General features: G+C 38.6%; 2 protein-coding genes across 3 annotated transcripts; both read right to left on the reverse strand.

Annotated features, from left to right (window-relative positions):
- Positions 1–1,317: 1,317 nt before the first annotated feature.
- On the reverse strand, positions 1,318–11,116 carry LOC130553103 (zinc finger protein 271-like). The gene is made up of 5 exons (XM_057331849.1): positions 10,690–11,116; positions 7,715–9,438; positions 3,979–4,176; positions 3,550–3,850; positions 1,318–3,435 (listed from the first exon to the last, which is right to left on the reverse strand). Exons 1-5 carry the CDS (start codon positions 10,955–10,957, stop codon positions 2,423–2,425), a joined length of 3,504 nt encoding a protein of 1,167 aa, XP_057187832.1. The 5' UTR covers positions 10,958–11,116; the 3' UTR covers positions 1,318–2,422.
- A 3,435-nt stretch (positions 11,117–14,551) lies between these two features.
- On the reverse strand, positions 14,552–17,360 carry LOC130552898 (zinc finger protein 658B-like). 2 transcript variants are annotated; one of them, XM_057331575.1, is made up of 2 exons: positions 17,165–17,346; positions 14,552–16,711 (listed from the first exon to the last, which is right to left on the reverse strand). In XM_057331575.1, the coding sequence occupies exons 1-2, from the start codon at positions 17,199–17,201 to the stop codon at positions 14,985–14,987; spliced, it is 1,764 nt and encodes a 587-aa protein (XP_057187558.1). In that variant the 5' UTR covers positions 17,202–17,346; the 3' UTR covers positions 14,552–14,984. The 2 variants fall into 2 exon arrangements, 1 of the variants encoding a protein (XP_057187558.1); XR_008962793.1 differs by having other exon boundaries at positions 16,606–16,711; positions 17,139–17,360.
- Between the last annotated feature and the right edge of the window lie 553 nt (positions 17,361–17,913).

Here is a 17,913-nt window from a genome sequence, read left to right on the forward strand (position 1 = left end):
GTAAGAATTCAATGTTCAAGACAATATAATAAAAAATCTGTCCAATTCTGAACAAAACCCACATAGTACCTATTATAATAAGAACTATTAAATGTCAAGTCTTGCAACGTCAACATGACAAAACAATGTCTAAATGAACGACGGACAAACAACAGTGTCCGACGTGTCACAGTTTGATTATTAAGCTTAATTAAATAGTTAAAATTTTAAAACACTTGATCATTGACTATATAATTATTAAATAAACAAATACACTAAGGCCCGGTTTCACAGACACAGTTTAGCTTAAAACAGGACTATGCCTTAGTTGAATTAAGATATTTATGTCGCTTTTATAAGCCTGGAGCGGGTGGTCTGACAGTAGCCCCGCCATCCTTTGACATCATACAGTGGTCGCGTGCACACAGTCCCCTGTACTAAACAACTTGTCAAAGTATGTTCTGTGCCTCCTGCCTGCGTGTGCACCTTCTGAGAGAACAATGAGCTTTTGTGGGTAGAGTTTGGAGGAGAGACGGAAAATGACGGAGAGACTGAAATGGTTGTGAGTCAGAATTGCTTGCACGGATGTTGTTTTCTTCTTTAAATCGTTTTGCAGTATAGCCTATAATTTTCCAACAGTTTTCGTTTATTCATAGTTTTATCTTATAATGTTGAAGGACACTTGTTGTACAGTACATTGTTTCAGCAGTCAGTTACAGGCCTAATATAGGCTATTCAAGAAGGGAGAGGGCTCAAATTTTGTTTTAATTTAGCCTACCCCTGTTGAAAAACACAGCATATGCGGGGTTAGGTATGTTTTGATGGTGGTTTGACCAGCTTAGTCCAGCTAAGGACCAGCATATGGCCATCTTGGACCAGCACATGACTAGTTTAAACCAGAATCAGAAAGAGCTTTATTGCCAAGTGTGCTTGGACACAGCTTCCAGTGCACATACAGGTTAAAAAAAGTGACAAGGCACAGGTAACAAAACGTAAAAAATAAATATATATTTATATACAATACACATTTGACAAAAAGGACAATATTAGACAAAAGGACAATAGACAGTATATTGTATGTACAGATGTGCTCTATACAAATTATACTGTGTTATATACAAGTTATGCAGGGGAATGTGGATAGCTGAATATTATATCAACAACATTATGTATAATAAATATGAGTATATAGTTGTGTATTGCACGTGTTTTTATTGCACAGTAAACATTTAACTGTTCATGAGGTAGATGGCCTCAGCATATGCAGTTTTTTTCAACAGGGACTTGTTTTGCTCAATTTTATTTTAAGTTATATTGTATTATATTGAAAAGCAAGACAAAATATAAAAAGCACATTTTGACCATTCAGTTTATGCAATAGTGAAAAAATTGGCTAAATAAATAGAAGAAATAAGAAAAGCTGTGTTTGCTATTCGGCAAAGTGTTTCATTTTTATTCGGCTTCGGCCAATAATTTTCACGTCAGTGCATCACATCACAAAAGAAAATATTTTCTTTTTATAGGAAAAATGTATAAAGTAATTTTTCCTACTATGGGAGTCAATGGGGTCCAAGAACTGTTTGGTTACAAGCATTTTACCTCCATCCTGAGGGTAAGAGTGTGACCAATCCATGTCGGGGGTGGTAAATGTCCTCCAGAGAGAGCAGTGAAGTCCTGACGATCTTCTCAGCAGTCTTCACAAGTTACTCTCTGCAGACGGTTACAGTCCCTCACAGTAGTGTTGCCATACAACGTGGTAATGCAGCTGGTCAAGACGCTCACATCTTTGAGGATCTCAAGTGACATCAGCCTTTTAAATCTCAAGTGACTGTTGGGTGTCAGAGGATTTAATTCACAATTTTGCAGAACAGCCTTACAGAAAACGATCAAATGCAACACAAAGAAACACATGGAAGATAAATACATTTCATTTCATGCAAGGTAAAGTAAGTGAATTTTGTCTCTATCTATAAAATCAGATTTTAACTAACCACTGTATTTGATTTTACATTTTTAATATGGCCTATATTTTCAATTTTATGTATTTTTACATTTAAAATGTTTACACACTATTAGGAAGAACTAGCCATTGTAACACGCACTGTGAATTCCCTGATAGCACACTCCATTTGGTAAAACAGCCTTCATATTGTTTAGCGGATGTTTTTACACAGAAGATGTTTTCCAGATCTTCAGCAGACCTCTTACAGACGTACTCATGAAGATATTGCTAATTATACTGATGACGCACAACACATGTTCAGTTCTATTCATTCATGACAAAAAACAACAACTAGCAGTGTAAGACCCTACCTGCCCCAATCAAACTGGCAATTAACTCCACAGACTACAGAAAATATACTTCACAAAAACAAAGTAATTTACTATAAATACAATTATTTCAGATTACAGACACTGTTTATGAAAATAGAAAAAGACGCTACTATGATGAATCCAGTGCAGTTTGTTCTTCAGCATGTTTCTTCTGATGAGAATTAAAACTTCCTAAATAAGTGAATCTCTCTCCACAGATGGAGCAGTGATAAGGTTTCTCTCCAGTGTGAACTCTCTCATGGGTTTTTAGGACATCTGATCGAGCAAACGTCTTGTCACACTGAGAACATTTATAAAGTCTTTCACCTGTGTGAGTTCTCTGGTGTTTTAGTAAGTTATTATGTTGAGTGAAACTCTTCCCACAAACACTGCAGTGAAAAGGTTTTTCTCCAGTGTGAACTCTCTGATGAACTCCGAAACGAGATGAATCAGTAAATCTCTTCCCACAGTGAGAGCAGAGGTAAGGTTTCTCTCCAGTGTGAATTCTCTCATGAGTTATCAGCTGAGATTTATGACGGTAACGTTTATCACAGTGTGAACACTGATAGAGTTTCTCCTCAGAGTGAGTTCTCTGGTGTGACTTTAGACCATCTAAATTACTAAAGGTTTTTCCACATTCACTGCACTCATACGGTCTCTCACTGGTGTGTAAATGCACATGTCTCTTCAGATGAGGTCTGTGGTTGAATCTCTTGTCACAGTGAGGACACGCGTACCGTTTCTCTCCCGTGTGAATTCTCTGATGACTAACAAGACTTCCTTTGGTGCTGAAATATTTGTCACATTGACTGCAGTGGAAAGGTTTTTCTCCAGTGTGTGTCCTCATGTGAGCGTTCAGACTAGAAGACGAGACACAAGCTCTCCCACACTGCTGACAGTGAAAGTGTTTCTGGTCTCTGTGCTCTTGTGAATGAAGTTTCTTCTCTTGTAAGGTAGGAAAGCTGATGTCACATCTGGTGCAGGTGAAGAGTTTCTGTTCTGTGTGTTTTCTCTCATGTGTCTCTAAACGTCTCTGTGAACTGAATGTCTTTCCACAGGTGATGCAGGAAAGAGTTTGTGCTGTCAGTCGCTGTTTTGATGTAGAGGCCGTTTCTCCATCACAACATGAATCACCGCTCTCATCTGAAACAAACACAACAGCGTTAACAACAACCTCCAGCACATCTGAAACTACATCAGTGTCCACTGAGAAACACGAGAATGAAATATTGTGAACAGACAACAAATGGAACATACCTGAAGGAATGAAATCATCATCATCATCATGATTCTCATCTTCATCAGTGTGATGTTCTTCTTCTTCTTCTTCTGCTGGTGTTTGTCTTCTCATCTCCATCAGTTTCCTGCAGTCCACCAGTCTGACAGAACACATGTTGAGTGGTCTGGTGTTCAGGATCTGCTGTTCTCCAGCGTTACAGACAGAATCCAGAGACTCTGTGGAGGTTTGATCAGTAGATTCATCCTGATTCAAGGTGTGATTACTGTCACACACAGTGTCCTGAGCGTCTGTGGGGTTTGACTCGACCTTTACCACAATCTGACAAACACACAACACATCATCAGCACTGGAGCTTTATATAGAATATATGTGTGATGTCTCACTTTGGTTTAGTTTGACATGAATGACAGTATAAAAGCAGTAAATGATGTTGAATGTGTCCAAACCTCAGTGTTGAGTTCATCTCCTCTTGTCCTCAGCTTTTCCTCCAGTAACGCCACCTCTTTCTTCAGCTGACAGATTTCTGTGATGAAATCATCAATATCCAGCATGGACAGATCAGTTCCCACTGATTTACAGCACATCTGTGACGTCATCCTCAACATCTCAACACAAACACACACACACAACACTCTGTTTAAAACACTAAAGAGAGAAAATCAGAGTGATGTGAACACGCAGCGCTTGATGTTTGACTTTCTTTCTTTCTTTAGTGGGTTTATCGGCGGACTGAAGAGCTGCAGAGCGACTCCTGCTGGACTGGAGACACAAGACACTCAACACTAGATACTGTACATGACGATCATTTCATACATTATTTGATTGTTAAGTACGTTATCTATCAGCATAACAGAATTGGCCGAGATTCACTGGATGGACTCTAGTTTGTGGCAATTTTTTTTAACTATGAGTGCAAAAAGTACCACTATTATGTATGAAAATATATGCTGGTAATTTCTAGCATGTTTCTAATACAATATGTTTCAGCATCAGCCAATGTGGGATTTTAATTTTTCTGAAAATAAAACAACAGCTAAAGGGATAATTCGCCCAAAAAATGAAAGTTCTGTCATCATTTACTCGACCAAGTTATTTCAAACCTAAATAAATTTCTTTGTTCTGCTGAACACAAAGGAAAATATTTGGAAGAATGTCAGTAACCAAATCGATCTTATCACCCATTGACTCCCATAGTAGTTATTTTCCGCATATGTCAGTTAATGGGGGTGAGATCTGTTTGGTCACTGACATTCGTCCAAATATCTTCCTGATTTTTTTGTAATATATCACACAAAAAATGTCTGGCAGTTTCAAGGACATTTGTCAACAACTTCATGAATCTAGCGTTGAGTGTCTTTCCAGCAGACAGGGTACAAGATGTATTTATTTGAAAGTTTGCTCATCTGCAATACGTCTCTGAGACGTCTGCTGACAGGTGTCATATAGACATCTAGAAAATGTTGGTTAGAATGTGTGTAAAACATGTATGTTTAAACATGCTTTGACGGATTCCTAAAACAATTGTGTTTTTGCTTTAGGACAAGTGCGCTGATAAGCTTTTATTAGATCACATATCAGTGTGATATAAAGTTATTTGTCTTTTTTAAACTAAAAATGTCAAACATGTACTTAAAGATGCACTGATTAGCATTAAAGATACAAAAACTCTCCAGTCAAGAGGTTCTAAGGTTTATTAGCCCACTGTCACTTTCAAATTCAGCGAGGTCCGGCCGGTGTTGTGCCGAGAAAAGATCCCCAAATTATACACCAACCTCTTGACACGGCTGTCCGATCAGCAAATTCCAACCCCGCTTGAATATGAATTGCCTGAAACTCTATATAATGGATTTAATACTGGTTATATTGTATTATAATCCTATTGGTTTTAATGGTAACTGTAATGGAGTCAACTGGTATGTGATGGATTTTATCGGTGTGATGTTACAGATGTGAACCAATAGAACACCAAAACATCCTATTGGAATAATGCTCAAAACATATACAAAAAACATTTCTGTAATGGTTTTAATGAAAAAGCTCAAGGTTCATAGTGGTATTTTAATGGAAACCATTAGAATTTCTGGAATGGTTTCTATTGTTTTTCAGCAGGGGCTTTACAGAAATGAACGTTGTACTCGTAAATAGTGTCTAAAAATAAGAAGCATTATGACTTGTATTCTCCAAAAAGAAGAAAGTGTGTTTAAGACACAATAAGTTGACAAACAGAGCAAATGATACCTTTCAAGCAAAGTCTCTTCCCCTCACATTTTATACCATCCTATTAAAGAATACACAGTTCACGAGTTCGCCTGCCCATTCAGTCTTAAAGGAGTCATATGACACGGCTAAAACGAATATTATGGTTTGTTTTAGATGTAACGCAATACACCATTCAAGGTTCAAAAACGTTGTATTTTCCACACACCGTGCATGTTTGTATCTCCTCTTTGCCCCGCCTCTCTGAAACGTGCTGATTTTTACAAAGCTCATAGGCTTGTTCGACTTGATGTGGCGCCGCAAGATCCGTCAGGCGGATGACATCAAAGTACCGCGAGAGCCATTCGAAACCAAACATTTGATGGTTTTTCGAATGGCTCTCGCGGTACTTTGATGTCATCCGATGTCGGATCTTGCGGCGCCGCATCAAGTCGAACAAGCCTCATGGCTCTGAAAAGCGAGGTGTGCTATGATTGGCCAGTTTACCAGTGCGTACAGCACAATCCATCTGGTTTACGTCTATTTGACGTCTGCATTTACATCTGCAAGACATCTTAAATACATAGTTTGCTCATCTGCAATACGTCTCGGAGACGTCTGCTAAAGATCTGGAGATCTGCTGCTTAAAAACATCTGCTAAACATCTTAGAAAGAGCTGTTGTACATCCATTCTAAATCATAAACATCTTACAGACATCTTCTAGATGTCTATATGACGTCTGACAGCAGACATCTCCGAGACGTATTGCAGATGAGCAAACGATGTATTGTAGATGTCTTGCAGATGTAAATACAGACGTCAAATAGACGTAAACCAGATGTATGTGTGCTATCAGGGTAGTGATTGGTCAAATACTGCAAGCATTTCACGGAAATGTAACGCCTCTGACCATATTCTGAACATCAGGTTCCTCTTCAATTGTACTGACAGACGATACAATGAGATTTACAAGTACGCCATCTTAACTACGTGTAGATTTGGGCGGTCTTAGTCAAATCATGTTACGAAGTTACGTAGATTCGCCGGTGTGTGGTTAGACGAGGCGTTTCAGGCAAGTCTGGTTGAGCATTCGCTTTTACATAGAATGACTCTTTTGTTCCCACATTTTCATTTCTGCAATTTTACGTGTCTAATACATGCATGGGCAACTTATAACACACCAAAAACACAGAAAAACACGTACTTCCGCCATATGACCCCTTCAACAGTAAAGTAGCAATAAGATACGAGAGGCCGAGCTATACTGTGAACACAAAATATGCTCATCTTAAATACAAACTGTTATAAGCAGAAGATGTTAAAGATCGGGTATCATGCTATGTCAAGCATCCTGACTTCTTTACACTGTTAAACGTGCTTGGATTCTCATGCTAAACATGGTAAAAAAACGAGTTGGACATATGACGTAGTATTTCTGTACTTGACACACTCCCCCAGCACTCCAACTTGTTTCGGAAAGTTTTTTATAATTATGGATCCCCGTGATGACACTGCAGACAAGTCTGAATAAAAATGTGAAAATGCAATATGAAGACACTGGTAAATCCATCCACCCATGTAAATAAATAATGAAAACATTCTGATAACTAATAAACCAAGTTAAAACAACCAAACTACGGGACACGTGAAGGGACAAACTGCTCATACTTTTTAAACCACGTTTAGATGTATTTCATGTCTGACGTTGAGATCTCTGGCAAAATTAAAATGATACCATTGATTTACATTTAAGAATTTGACATGAAAATCATGTTACGTTAGATATAAAGTAATTAAAAGACAAGGTGCCATATTTGCCCTGTACAACACCCCCGCAACCACATCACACCAACATACAACACAAAACAGATTCATTTTAATTCATACATGAGAAAAGACATGAAGAGAATAACAGAATCATTTAAATTAGCACACAGTACACAGAAGAAAACTGCGAGGGGAATTATTCCAGGTTATAGATGTTATGATGATTCTTGTACAGTTTGTTCTTCAGCATGTTTCTTCTGATGAGTCCGAAGACTTCTTAAATAAGTGAATCTCTCTCCACAGATGGAGCAGTGATAAGGTTTCTCTCCAGTGTGAACTCTCTCGTGGGTTCTCAAGCTACCTGAATAAAGAAACGTCTTGTCACACTGAGAACATTTATAAAGTCTTTCACCTGTGTGAAGTCTCTGGTGATTCAGTAGAGTAGTTTGTTGAGTGAAACTCTTCCCACAAACACTGCAGTGATGAGGTTTCTCTCCAGTGTGAACTCTCTTGTGTCTCTCTAAATGGTGATGTCGACTGAAACTCTTCCCACAAACACTGCAGTCATAAGGTCGTTCTCCAGTGTGGATTCTCAGATGAACTTTAAAAGTACTATGATCAGTAAAGCTCTTTCCACAGTGAGAGCAGAGGTAAGGTTTCTCTCCAGTGTGAATTCTCTCATGACGTACCAAGTACGATTTTTTAACAAAACTTTTATCACAGTGTGAACATTGATAGAGTTTCTCCTCAGAATGTGTTGTTTGGTGTGAATTTAGATCAGTTTGTTCGTCAGCATGTTTCTTCTGATGAGTCCGAAAACTTCTTAAATATGCAAATCTATCGCCGCAGGTGGAGCAGTGATAAGGTTTCTCTCCAGTGTGAACTCGCTGATGGACCCTAAAAGTACTATGATCAGTGAAGCTCTTTCCACAGATGGAGCAGTGATAAGGTTTCTCTCCAGTGTGAACTCTCTCATGGGTTCTCAAGACATCTGCATAAGCAAACGTCTTGTCACACTGAGAACATTTGAAGGGTCTTTCACCTGTGTGAAGTCTCTGGTGATTTAGTAGAGTAGTTTGCTCAGTGAAACGTTTCCCACAAACATTACAGAGATGAGGTCTTTCTCCAGTGTGAGTTTTCTTGTGTCTCACTAAATGGCGATGACGATTAAAACTCTTCCCACAAACACTGCACTGATAAGGTTTCTCTCCAGTGTGGATTCTCAGATGAACCCTAAAAGTACTTTGATCAGTAAATCTCTTTCCACAGTGAGAGCAGACATATGGTTTCTCTCCAGTGTGAATTCTCTCATGAGTTATCAGCTGAGATTTCTGACGGAAGCGTTTATCACAGTGTGAACACTGATAGAGTTTCTCCTCAGAGTGAGTTCTCTGGTGTACCTTCAGACCATATGACTGTCTAAAGGTTTTTCCACATTCACTGCACTGATACGGTCTCTCATCGGTGTGGACAAGCACATGTTTCTTCAGATGAGGTCTGTGGTTGAATCTCTTGTCACAGTGAGGACACGCGTACGGTTTTTCTCCCGTGTGAATTCTCTGATGAGCAACAAGATATTGTTTGCTGCTGAAATATTTGCCACATTGACTGCAGTGGAAAGGTTTTTCTCCAGTGTGTGTCCTCATGTGAGCGTTCAGACTAGAAGACGAGACACAAGCTCTCCCACACTGCTGACAGTGAAAGTGTTTCTGGTCTCTGTGCTCTTGTGAATGAAGTTTCTTCTCTTGTAAGGTAGGAAAGCTGATGTCACATCTGGTGCAGGTGAAGAGTTTCTGTTCTGTGTGTTTTCTCTCATGTGTCTCTAAACGTCTCTGTGAACTGAATGTCTTTCCACAGGTGATGCAGGAAAGAGTTTGTGCTGTCAGTCGCTGTTTTGATGTAGAGGCCGTTTCTCCATCACAACATGAATCACCGCTCTCATCTGAAACAAACACAAGAGTCATAAAGAGTGAAAATAAGGGAGTGAATTTAGTTTCTGTATCATTTTCTATATTTATACAGCAGCAGAATAGAGCGGACAGTATTTTAACTGTGTTAAATATGATCATATTCATACAGAGTTAGAAAAAGAGTGACAACTGCATCTTAAAACCACAATAAATACCTTAAATATTCAACCAAATGTTGAGAGCAAGTTTTCACGCTCGCTTGAGGTGGTTTCTTTTTTTTCCAAAATAAACAGTTCATGCTAATAATGGGAAATGGAAAGGCATATGTTGAATAAATTCTAATGTAGCGAACATTAAACCTGTGAGACTAAGCCTTGTTTCTATTTCTGTTGGTGACTAGTACCAATAACACTGTGATCCGCATTACAAACTTGACAGAAAGACACCGATTTTGCATACATTTTTCTTTCTATTATTATCACGTTTAGATGGAAACCCGGCTACTGACCGCACAGCACCACAAAAAAAATCTCTGAGAAACTACAGTGTTTCACTAATTAAGAGAAGCCTAGTATATGTGACATGAGTTACATGAAGACAACTAGGGTTGCCAACCGTCCCCGTATTAGCTGGGACGTCCCGTATATTGAGCCTGCCTGATTTGTCCCGTACGTGACTTCCCATGTCCCGTTTATTGACTGCTCCGCGGATTGAAGCAACAGCAGCAGTGGTGGTGGTGATCAAGACACTTGCGAATGATATTACTGACACCTGTCATCTGATCACAGAAATAAAGCATTTAAAGAGAACACATAACTTCCTGGAAATAACTGAAGGCTCCATGAATCACGTGACGCTCCGGCGTTTTGGACTTCCGTTGGCACAACTCTCTCTCTCAGTGGCTCTGGCGCAGTGTTAACAAACTTTTGACAGAAAAGAATAGCAACATGAATGTAGTTTGTCTGTAGGACATATGCACATAGTTTGTTAGCCAGACGGACGCGTAGTCTACTATTTTATTAATTTATGTCTGAAAATAGAAAATGTATAAATGAGAACGGCTTTATTGTGCATTTAATTGTGCCAAAATGTTAAAATACTATACAGTACTGTATGTAACCATTTAGAGAGTAAACGCAAATACGAAGCAATGACGTCTTGCCTATGCTAATTAGCACTGCTGCACAATCAAATTTTGTCCCGTATTTCATAGTAACAAAGTTGACAGAAACTCACGTGACACTGAAATACTGTGAAAAATAACAACAACAAAAGAAACACACCTGAAGGAATAAAATCATCATCATCATCATCATGATTGTCATCTTCGTCAGTGTAAAGCTCCTCTGCTGTGGGTTCTATGTCCATCATGTTCCCGCTGTCTTCATCAGTCTGTTCTTCCTCTGATTTGGGTTCTGTTTTTATCTCCAGCTTCCTGTCATTCACCATTTCACCTGAAGGAACAAAACCATCATGATTCTCATCTTCATCAGTCTGTTCTTCCTTCACTGTGAGTTCTGTTTTCATCTCCATCAGTGTGACAGAACACATGTTGAGTGGTCTGGTGTTCAGGATCTGCTGTTCTCCAGCGTTACAGACAGAATCCAGAGACTCTGTGGAGGTTTGATCACGAAATACACACAAAGCACGTGAAAATCAGAGTGATGTGAACACGCAGCGCTTGATGTTTGACTTTCTTTCTTTCTTTAGTGGGTTTATCGGCGGACTGAAGAGCTGCAGAGCGACTCCTGCTGGACTGGAGACACAACACACTCAACATTAGATTCATGACGATCATTTCAGTCATTCTTTGATTGTTTTAATGTAGGGGCGCTTTAGTCGAGGTTAAATATCTGCGCACTTTAGTCGCTTTACATAAACTCCAAAAAATGTACACAGATGCACGTAAAGTACGTTATCGAGGAGTATAACAATTCTGACCAGAACTGGCCCTTTGTGGCAAATGTTATATATTTAAACTATGTTTGCAAAAAGTACCACTATTATGTATGAAAATATATGCTGGTCATTTCTAGCCAGGTTTCTAATACAATGTGTATCAACATCAACTAATGTGGGATTTTCATTTTTTCGAAAATAAAACAATAGTTAAAGGGATAGTTCGCCCAAAAAAATTAAATTCTGTCATCATTTACTCAACCTCAAGTTATTTCAAACCTAAATAAATTTCTTTGTTCTGCTGAACACGAAGGAATATATTTGGAAGAATGTCAGTAACCAAACAGATCTTATCACCCATTGACTCCCAAAGTATTAATTTTCCCTACTATGGCAGTTGGGGGGGGGGGCGGTAGTGAGATCTTTGACATTCGTCCATATATCTTCCTTGTTTTTTATTAGTATTATTTTTACACACCAAAAAATGTCTTGCAGTTTCAAGGACATTTGTTAATAACATCTTCATGAATCTAGTGTTCCGTGTCTTTCCAGCAGACACAGTACAAGAGGTATTTTCTTGGGGAATCATATTGGTTTTAATGGGAACTGTAATGGTGTCTACTGGTATGTGATGGATTTTATCGGTGTGATGTTACCGATGTGAACCAATAGAACACCAAAACATCTTATTAGAATAATGCCCAAGTAGTGTTGTCACGATACCAATTTTTTGAGTTCGATACAATACCTAAGAAACGTATTTCGATACCAATACTAAATTGATACCATGCAAAAAGAACATACAGGAAGTAATTAAATAAAAAATGATGAAACGTAACATAATTCTGTTATTTTATTTTTTACTCTTACAACTTACACTGTGTTCTTGCCTTGCTTTTTGAGCATATCTTCCCCCTTATTTAAAAATAACACGTCACCACACAGACCTCCATACTGTATGAGTGTCAGGTGTCAATCTATGATACAGTGCTAAACGTGTACCTGTCTCAGTGTTTGCTGTCTGCTAAGGTGAAACGAGAAAAGAAAATGTTTAAACTTAAATTAATCTACATAAATACTAGCTAAGACCTTAAAGCATGGTTCAATTTATTCACTTCAATACATTACAAATCATTAAAAACATTACACAATGCGTTCTGACATGAACTAACAATAAATCTCCATTTACAGCATTTATTAATTTGTTTATGTAACTTAATACAAATCTAGTTGTTTATTCATATTAGTTCATTGATAAATGTTAACAAATTCAACTGTTAATATTTTAAATTGACTACCCATTATTAGTTCATGTTAGCTAACTAATTTTTAGAAATGGAACCTAGTTGTAAAGCGTTATCAATAATGTTGGCCTGTCACAAAATAAATCCTAAAGCATTATTCAGGCTATTGTTATCATTCACATACGCTACCTGTCACTTTTAAAGTTCTTTAAACGGGTCGGGATGTCTGTTGGTGAAATGCTTCGCCAAGCTGATCATGTTGGCTCTTTTGGTCCCCAGATTTTGCATAGACGTCTGCACTTTGCCGCACGCCTCGACTCGGCTATAATGCCCCTTTGCGCATCTGCTTCACTGACAAGTCGTGAACAGACGGAAAAGGCACTTATGTTTGTCGCCATGACTTTCATTTCGTCGTCACCCCGAAATCTGCAGCGCAAATACGAGGAAAGAAAGTTGTGCGCGTCCACTGACTGAAGAGAGCGCTGAGAGCACACGCGCGCGCACATACGGCTGGACGCATTTCAGGATGTTTTCTCTGAAACGCGCGCCTCATTAAAGTACCGGCACCAAATAAATGAGAAATTGGTACCGTTTTAACAGAAGGGTATCGCGGTACTTTCTAGTACCGGTGTATCGTGCAACACTATGCCCAAGTACAAAAAACTATTATGTAATGGTTTTAATGGAAAAAGCTCAAGCTCATAATGGTATTTTAATTGAAACCATTAGAATTTCTGTTATGGTTTGAATTGTTTTTCAGCAGGGGCTTTAAAGGCGCAGTTCTTAATTAACAGCGGCCACTAGCGTTGTATTATAGATTTGCAACGAATTGCTCAGTCCAAACACGACGGTGGCCACCATAGTACAAAAAGATGTCGTTCTCATGTTGACGCAGGGAAGAGATTTTGCGGGCATTAGAGAGACGGTAGAAAGAGCTATGACTTATGTATTACATAAAACAAAAGGTCTGTGGATTTTAAGTTTAAAAAGAAGGATAAAAGTCAGGCAGGAGCTAGGACCTGTGTTAATATTATAAAGACTTTACAGCAGAGACGCGTTAAGACCCGCGGTACTGAGGCTTTTAGCAGATATACTCGCAGATACTTTCCAGCAGAGAGACGTCGGAGAGAAAGATCGTCTAAAAATCACCCCCGAGGAGGTTGCTTTGATTCGGATCAGTATGTGAGTAACATACTAACATACCAAGATATGTTGTTGTTGTAATATTAGCTGTGTGACGGAGCAGTTTTGAGCGTCATTGATGATCTGGAACCGCTTTAATATTGTACTCGTCCAGATACTGGAGAGAGAGAGCGCGTTTTACTCTCTTACTCGATGATGAATAAACTTTCAGTTAATCCGCGGGTCACATGCGTTCCGCACCGGAGAGCACGATCCGTACAGATCACGGATCTTCCCGCGATCCTTTTCACCACGATACCGCAGCGGAGAGGAAACGCGCGTTTTGTAGAGATGTTTGTCCGTTTAGGGCTGCTGTACAAAACATGGCGGCGAATTCAATGTATGTAGGCCCGCTCTGTATGTAGATATAAACAGCTTATTCTAAGGTATTAGAAACATAATGGTTCATTACATAAGGTATTTATACACCTCTGAAGAAATAGTTTTGTATATTATATTGCATTTCTGTCAATAGATCCTCCTAAAAACCCAGTATTGTTCCTTTAACGCTGTCCTCCCTGCTGAAACAAAACCCATAGAAACCCAACAGAAACGATCACAGAAATTCTAATGATTTGCATTATAATACCCCAATCGCTTTTTCCATTAAAACCCTTACAAAATTAATTTTTGTAGTGTGTTTTGGGCATTATTCCAATAGGATTTAACATCCCACCAATAGAATCCATCACATACCAGGAGAAACCATTATAGTTTCCATTATAACCAATACAAATCTCTTTAAAACCATTACAACTTCTTTAATGGTTTCTATTGATTTTTTCAGCAGGGAAATAGTGTCAAAAAATAAGCAGCATTTTTTTACAATGTACTTTCCTAACTCAGAGAGACTTGTGTATTCTCCAAAAAGAAGAAAGTATGTTTGCGACACAATAAGTTGACAAACACAGAGCAAATGATACCTTTCAAGCAAAGTCTCTTCCCCTCACATTTTATTAAAGAATACACAGTTCACGAGTTCGTCTGCCCATTCAGTCTTAACAGTAAAGTAGCGATAAGATACGAGAGGCCGTGCTATACTGTGAACACAAAATATGCTCATCTTAACTGCAAACTGTTATAAGCACAAGACGTTAATAATAATGATGTTGTATCTAATAAACATACAACACAAAACAGATTCATTTTAATTCATACATGAGAAAAGACATGAAGAGAATAACAGAATCATTTAAATTAGCACACAGTACACAGAAGAAAACTGCGAGGGGAATTATTCCAGGTTATAGATGTTATGATGATTCCAGTGCCGTTTGTTCTTCAGCATGTTTCTTCTGATGAGTCTTAAAACTTGCTAAATAAGCAAATCTCTCTCCACAGATGAAGCAGTGATAAGGTTTCTCTCCAGTGTGAACTCTCTCATGGATTCTCAAGCTACCTGAATAAAGAAACGTCTTGTCACACTGAGAACACTTGAAGGGTCTTTCACCTGTGTGAAGTCTCTGGTGATTCAGTAGAGTAGTTTGTTGAGTGAAACTCTTCCCACAAACACTGCAGTGATGAGGTTTCTCTCCAGTGTGAACTCTCTTGTGTCTCTCTAAATGGCGATGACGATTAAAACTCTTCCCACAAACACTGCAGTCATAAGGTCGTTCTCCAGTGTGGATTCTCAGATGAACTTTAAAAGTACTATGATCAGTAAAGCTCTTTCCACAGTGAGAGCAGAGGTAAGGTTTCTCTCCAGTGTGAATTCTCTCATGACGTACCAAGTACGATTTTTTAACAAAACTTTTATCACAGTGTGAACACTGATAGAGTTTCTCCTCAGAATGTGTTGTTTGGTGTGACTTTAGATCAGTTCGTTCTTCAGCATGTTTCTTCTGATGAATCTTAAAACCTCCTAAATAAGTGAATCTCTCACCACAGATGGAGCAGTGATAAGGTTTCTCTCCAGTGTGAACTCTCTCATGGGTTCTCAAGACATCTGCATAAGCAAACGTCTTGTCACACTGAGAACATTTATAAAGTCTTTCACCTGTGTGAATTCTCTTGTGATTTAGTAGAGTAGTTTGCTCAGTGAAACGTTTCCCACAAACATTACAGAGATGAGGTCTTTCTCCAGTGTGAGTTTTCTTGTGTCTCTCTAAATGGTGATGACGATTAAAACTCTTCCCACAAACACTGCACTGATAAGGTCTTTCTCCAGTGTGAATTCTCTTGTGTCTCTCTAAATGGCGATGACGATTAAAACTCTTCCCACAAACACTGCAGTCATAAGGTTTTTCTCCAGTGTGGATTCTCTGATGAACCCTAAAAGTACTTTGATCAGTAAATCTCTTCCCACAGTCAGAGCAGAGGTAAGGTTTCTCTCCAGTGTGAATTCTCTCATGACATATCAGCTGAGATTTCTGATGGAAGTGTTTATCACAGTGTGAACACTGATAGAGTTTCTCCTCAGAGTGAGTTCTCTGGTGTACCTTCAGACCATGTGACTGTCTAAAGGTTTTTCCACATTCACTGCACTCATACGGTCTCTCATCGGTGTGTGAACGCATGTGTTTCTTCAGATGAGGTTTGTGGTTGAATCTCTTGTCACAGTGAGGACACTTGTGGGGTTTTTCTCTCGTGTGAATTCTCTGATGAGTAACAAGATTTCCTTTGGTTCTGAAATATTTGTCACATTGACTGCAGTGGAAAGGTTTTTCTCCAGTGTGTGACCTCATGTGAATGTTCAGACTAGAAGACGAGAAAAAGTTCTTCCCACACTGCTGACAGTGAAAGTGTTTCTGGTCTCTGTGCTCTTGTGAATGAAGTTTCTTCTCTTGTAAGGTAGGAAAGCTGATGTCACATCTGGTGCAGGTGAAGAGTTTCTGTTCTGTGTGTTTTCTCTCATGTGTCTCTAAACGTCTCTGTGAACTGAATGTCTTTCCACAGGTGATGCAGGAAAGAGTTTGTGCTGTCAGTCGCTGTTTTGATGTAGAGGCCGTTTCTCCATCACAACATGAATCACCGCTCTCATCTGAAACAAACACAAGAGTCATAAAGAGTGAATTTAGTTTCTGTATCATTTTCTATATTCACACAGCAGCAGAATACAGCTGTCAGTCTTTATAATGTGTTAAATATGATCATATTCATACAGAGTTAGAAACAGAATGACAACTGCATCTTAAAACCACAATAAATACCTTAAATATTCAATCAAATGTTGAGAGCATTTTTTTAATCAGAAGATTGACTGCACTGAACATATTAACCGATACACATTAAACTCATCAGACTATAAGCCTCATTTAAATTTCTGTTGGTCACTAGGTTCCCAATAACACTGTGATCCGCATTACAAAATTGAAAGAAAGAGACCAATTTTGCATACATTTTTCTTTCAATTATTGTGAACTTTGAAAAGATTGGCATCATGTTTAGATGGAAACCCGGCTACTGACCAGTAGTGTTGCTTTCGTCAACGAACCTTTATCACGTGACGAAAACAAGACGAGATGTAACATGTGCACAGTTTAACATTCAACACGAGTGATGGTCGAGGATTTATCTGTGCTGCACTGTATGAGGACATGGACACATGAACTTCATCTCCAGAGTTGCTCTGAAAGTTTATTTTACGAGCGTTTACTGTTTGAGGGAAGCTATCTGCAAACACAAACACTCCAGCGTCTTCCCAAAGACACGTCAAAATAAAAGTCCCGTAAAATTGAACACTCAGACGAAAAATACTTTAGTGAACTATAGTATTTGCTATTGAAAATTGTAGTGCCCTTGTAGTAAATTGATAAACACTGTATACTATAGTAAAGTTCAAAAACACGATAATATCTAAGAATTTTACTGCAGTTTACTATAGTAAATACTATAGTATACTACAGTAATTTATGTGGACAAATATACCACTATTGTATAGTAAAAAAGGAAAAACACACAAATTAGAAAAATTAAAACAAATTTAGGTAGTGTAAAAAGGGATGCACCGAATGTTCGGCCACCGAATATATTCTGCCGAAAATAGCAAAAAACGCATGTTCGGTATTCGGCCGAATATGTGAAATGGCCGAATAAATTTTACCGAACATGACTCGAGAAACGATCAACTAGCAACCAGCGCAGAGAGAGAGAGAGAGAGAGAGAGAGAGACGTGCGCTTTATTAATGCCGCAAACATTTTGGCAGTGTGTGTGTGGAGCATTTTAAGGTGTCAGAGAAAGAC

The sequence above is a fragment of the Triplophysa rosa genome, linkage group LG4 (genome assembly GCF_024868665.1).
Source record: "Triplophysa rosa linkage group LG4, Trosa_1v2, whole genome shotgun sequence".
NCBI lineage: Eukaryota > Metazoa > Chordata > Actinopteri > Cypriniformes > Nemacheilidae > Triplophysa > Triplophysa rosa.

What these genes read in the sequence shown, in the direction of transcription:
- LOC130553103 (XM_057331849.1), bottom strand. Translation starts at nt 10,957, where the DNA reads ATGTGTTCTGTCACACTGATGGAGATGAAAACAGAACTCACAGTGAAG. An exon ending in GAGATGAACTCAACACTGAG is followed by an intron (nt 3,851 to 3,978) that starts GTTTGGACACAT and finishes TGTGTTTGTCAG; the next exon opens with ATTGTGGTAAAGGTCGAGTC. An exon ending in TGATGATTTCATTCCTTCAG is followed by an intron (nt 3,436 to 3,549) that starts GTATGTTCCATT and finishes TGTTTGTTTCAG; the next exon opens with ATGAGAGCGGTGATTCATGT.
- LOC130552898 (XM_057331575.1), bottom strand. Translation starts at nt 17,201, where the DNA reads ATGTTACATCTCGTCTTGTTTTCGTCACGTGATAAAG. An exon ending in GTTTTCGTCACGTGATAAAG is followed by an intron (nt 16,712 to 17,164) that starts GTTCGTTGACGA and finishes TGTTTGTTTCAG; the next exon opens with ATGAGAGCGGTGATTCATGT.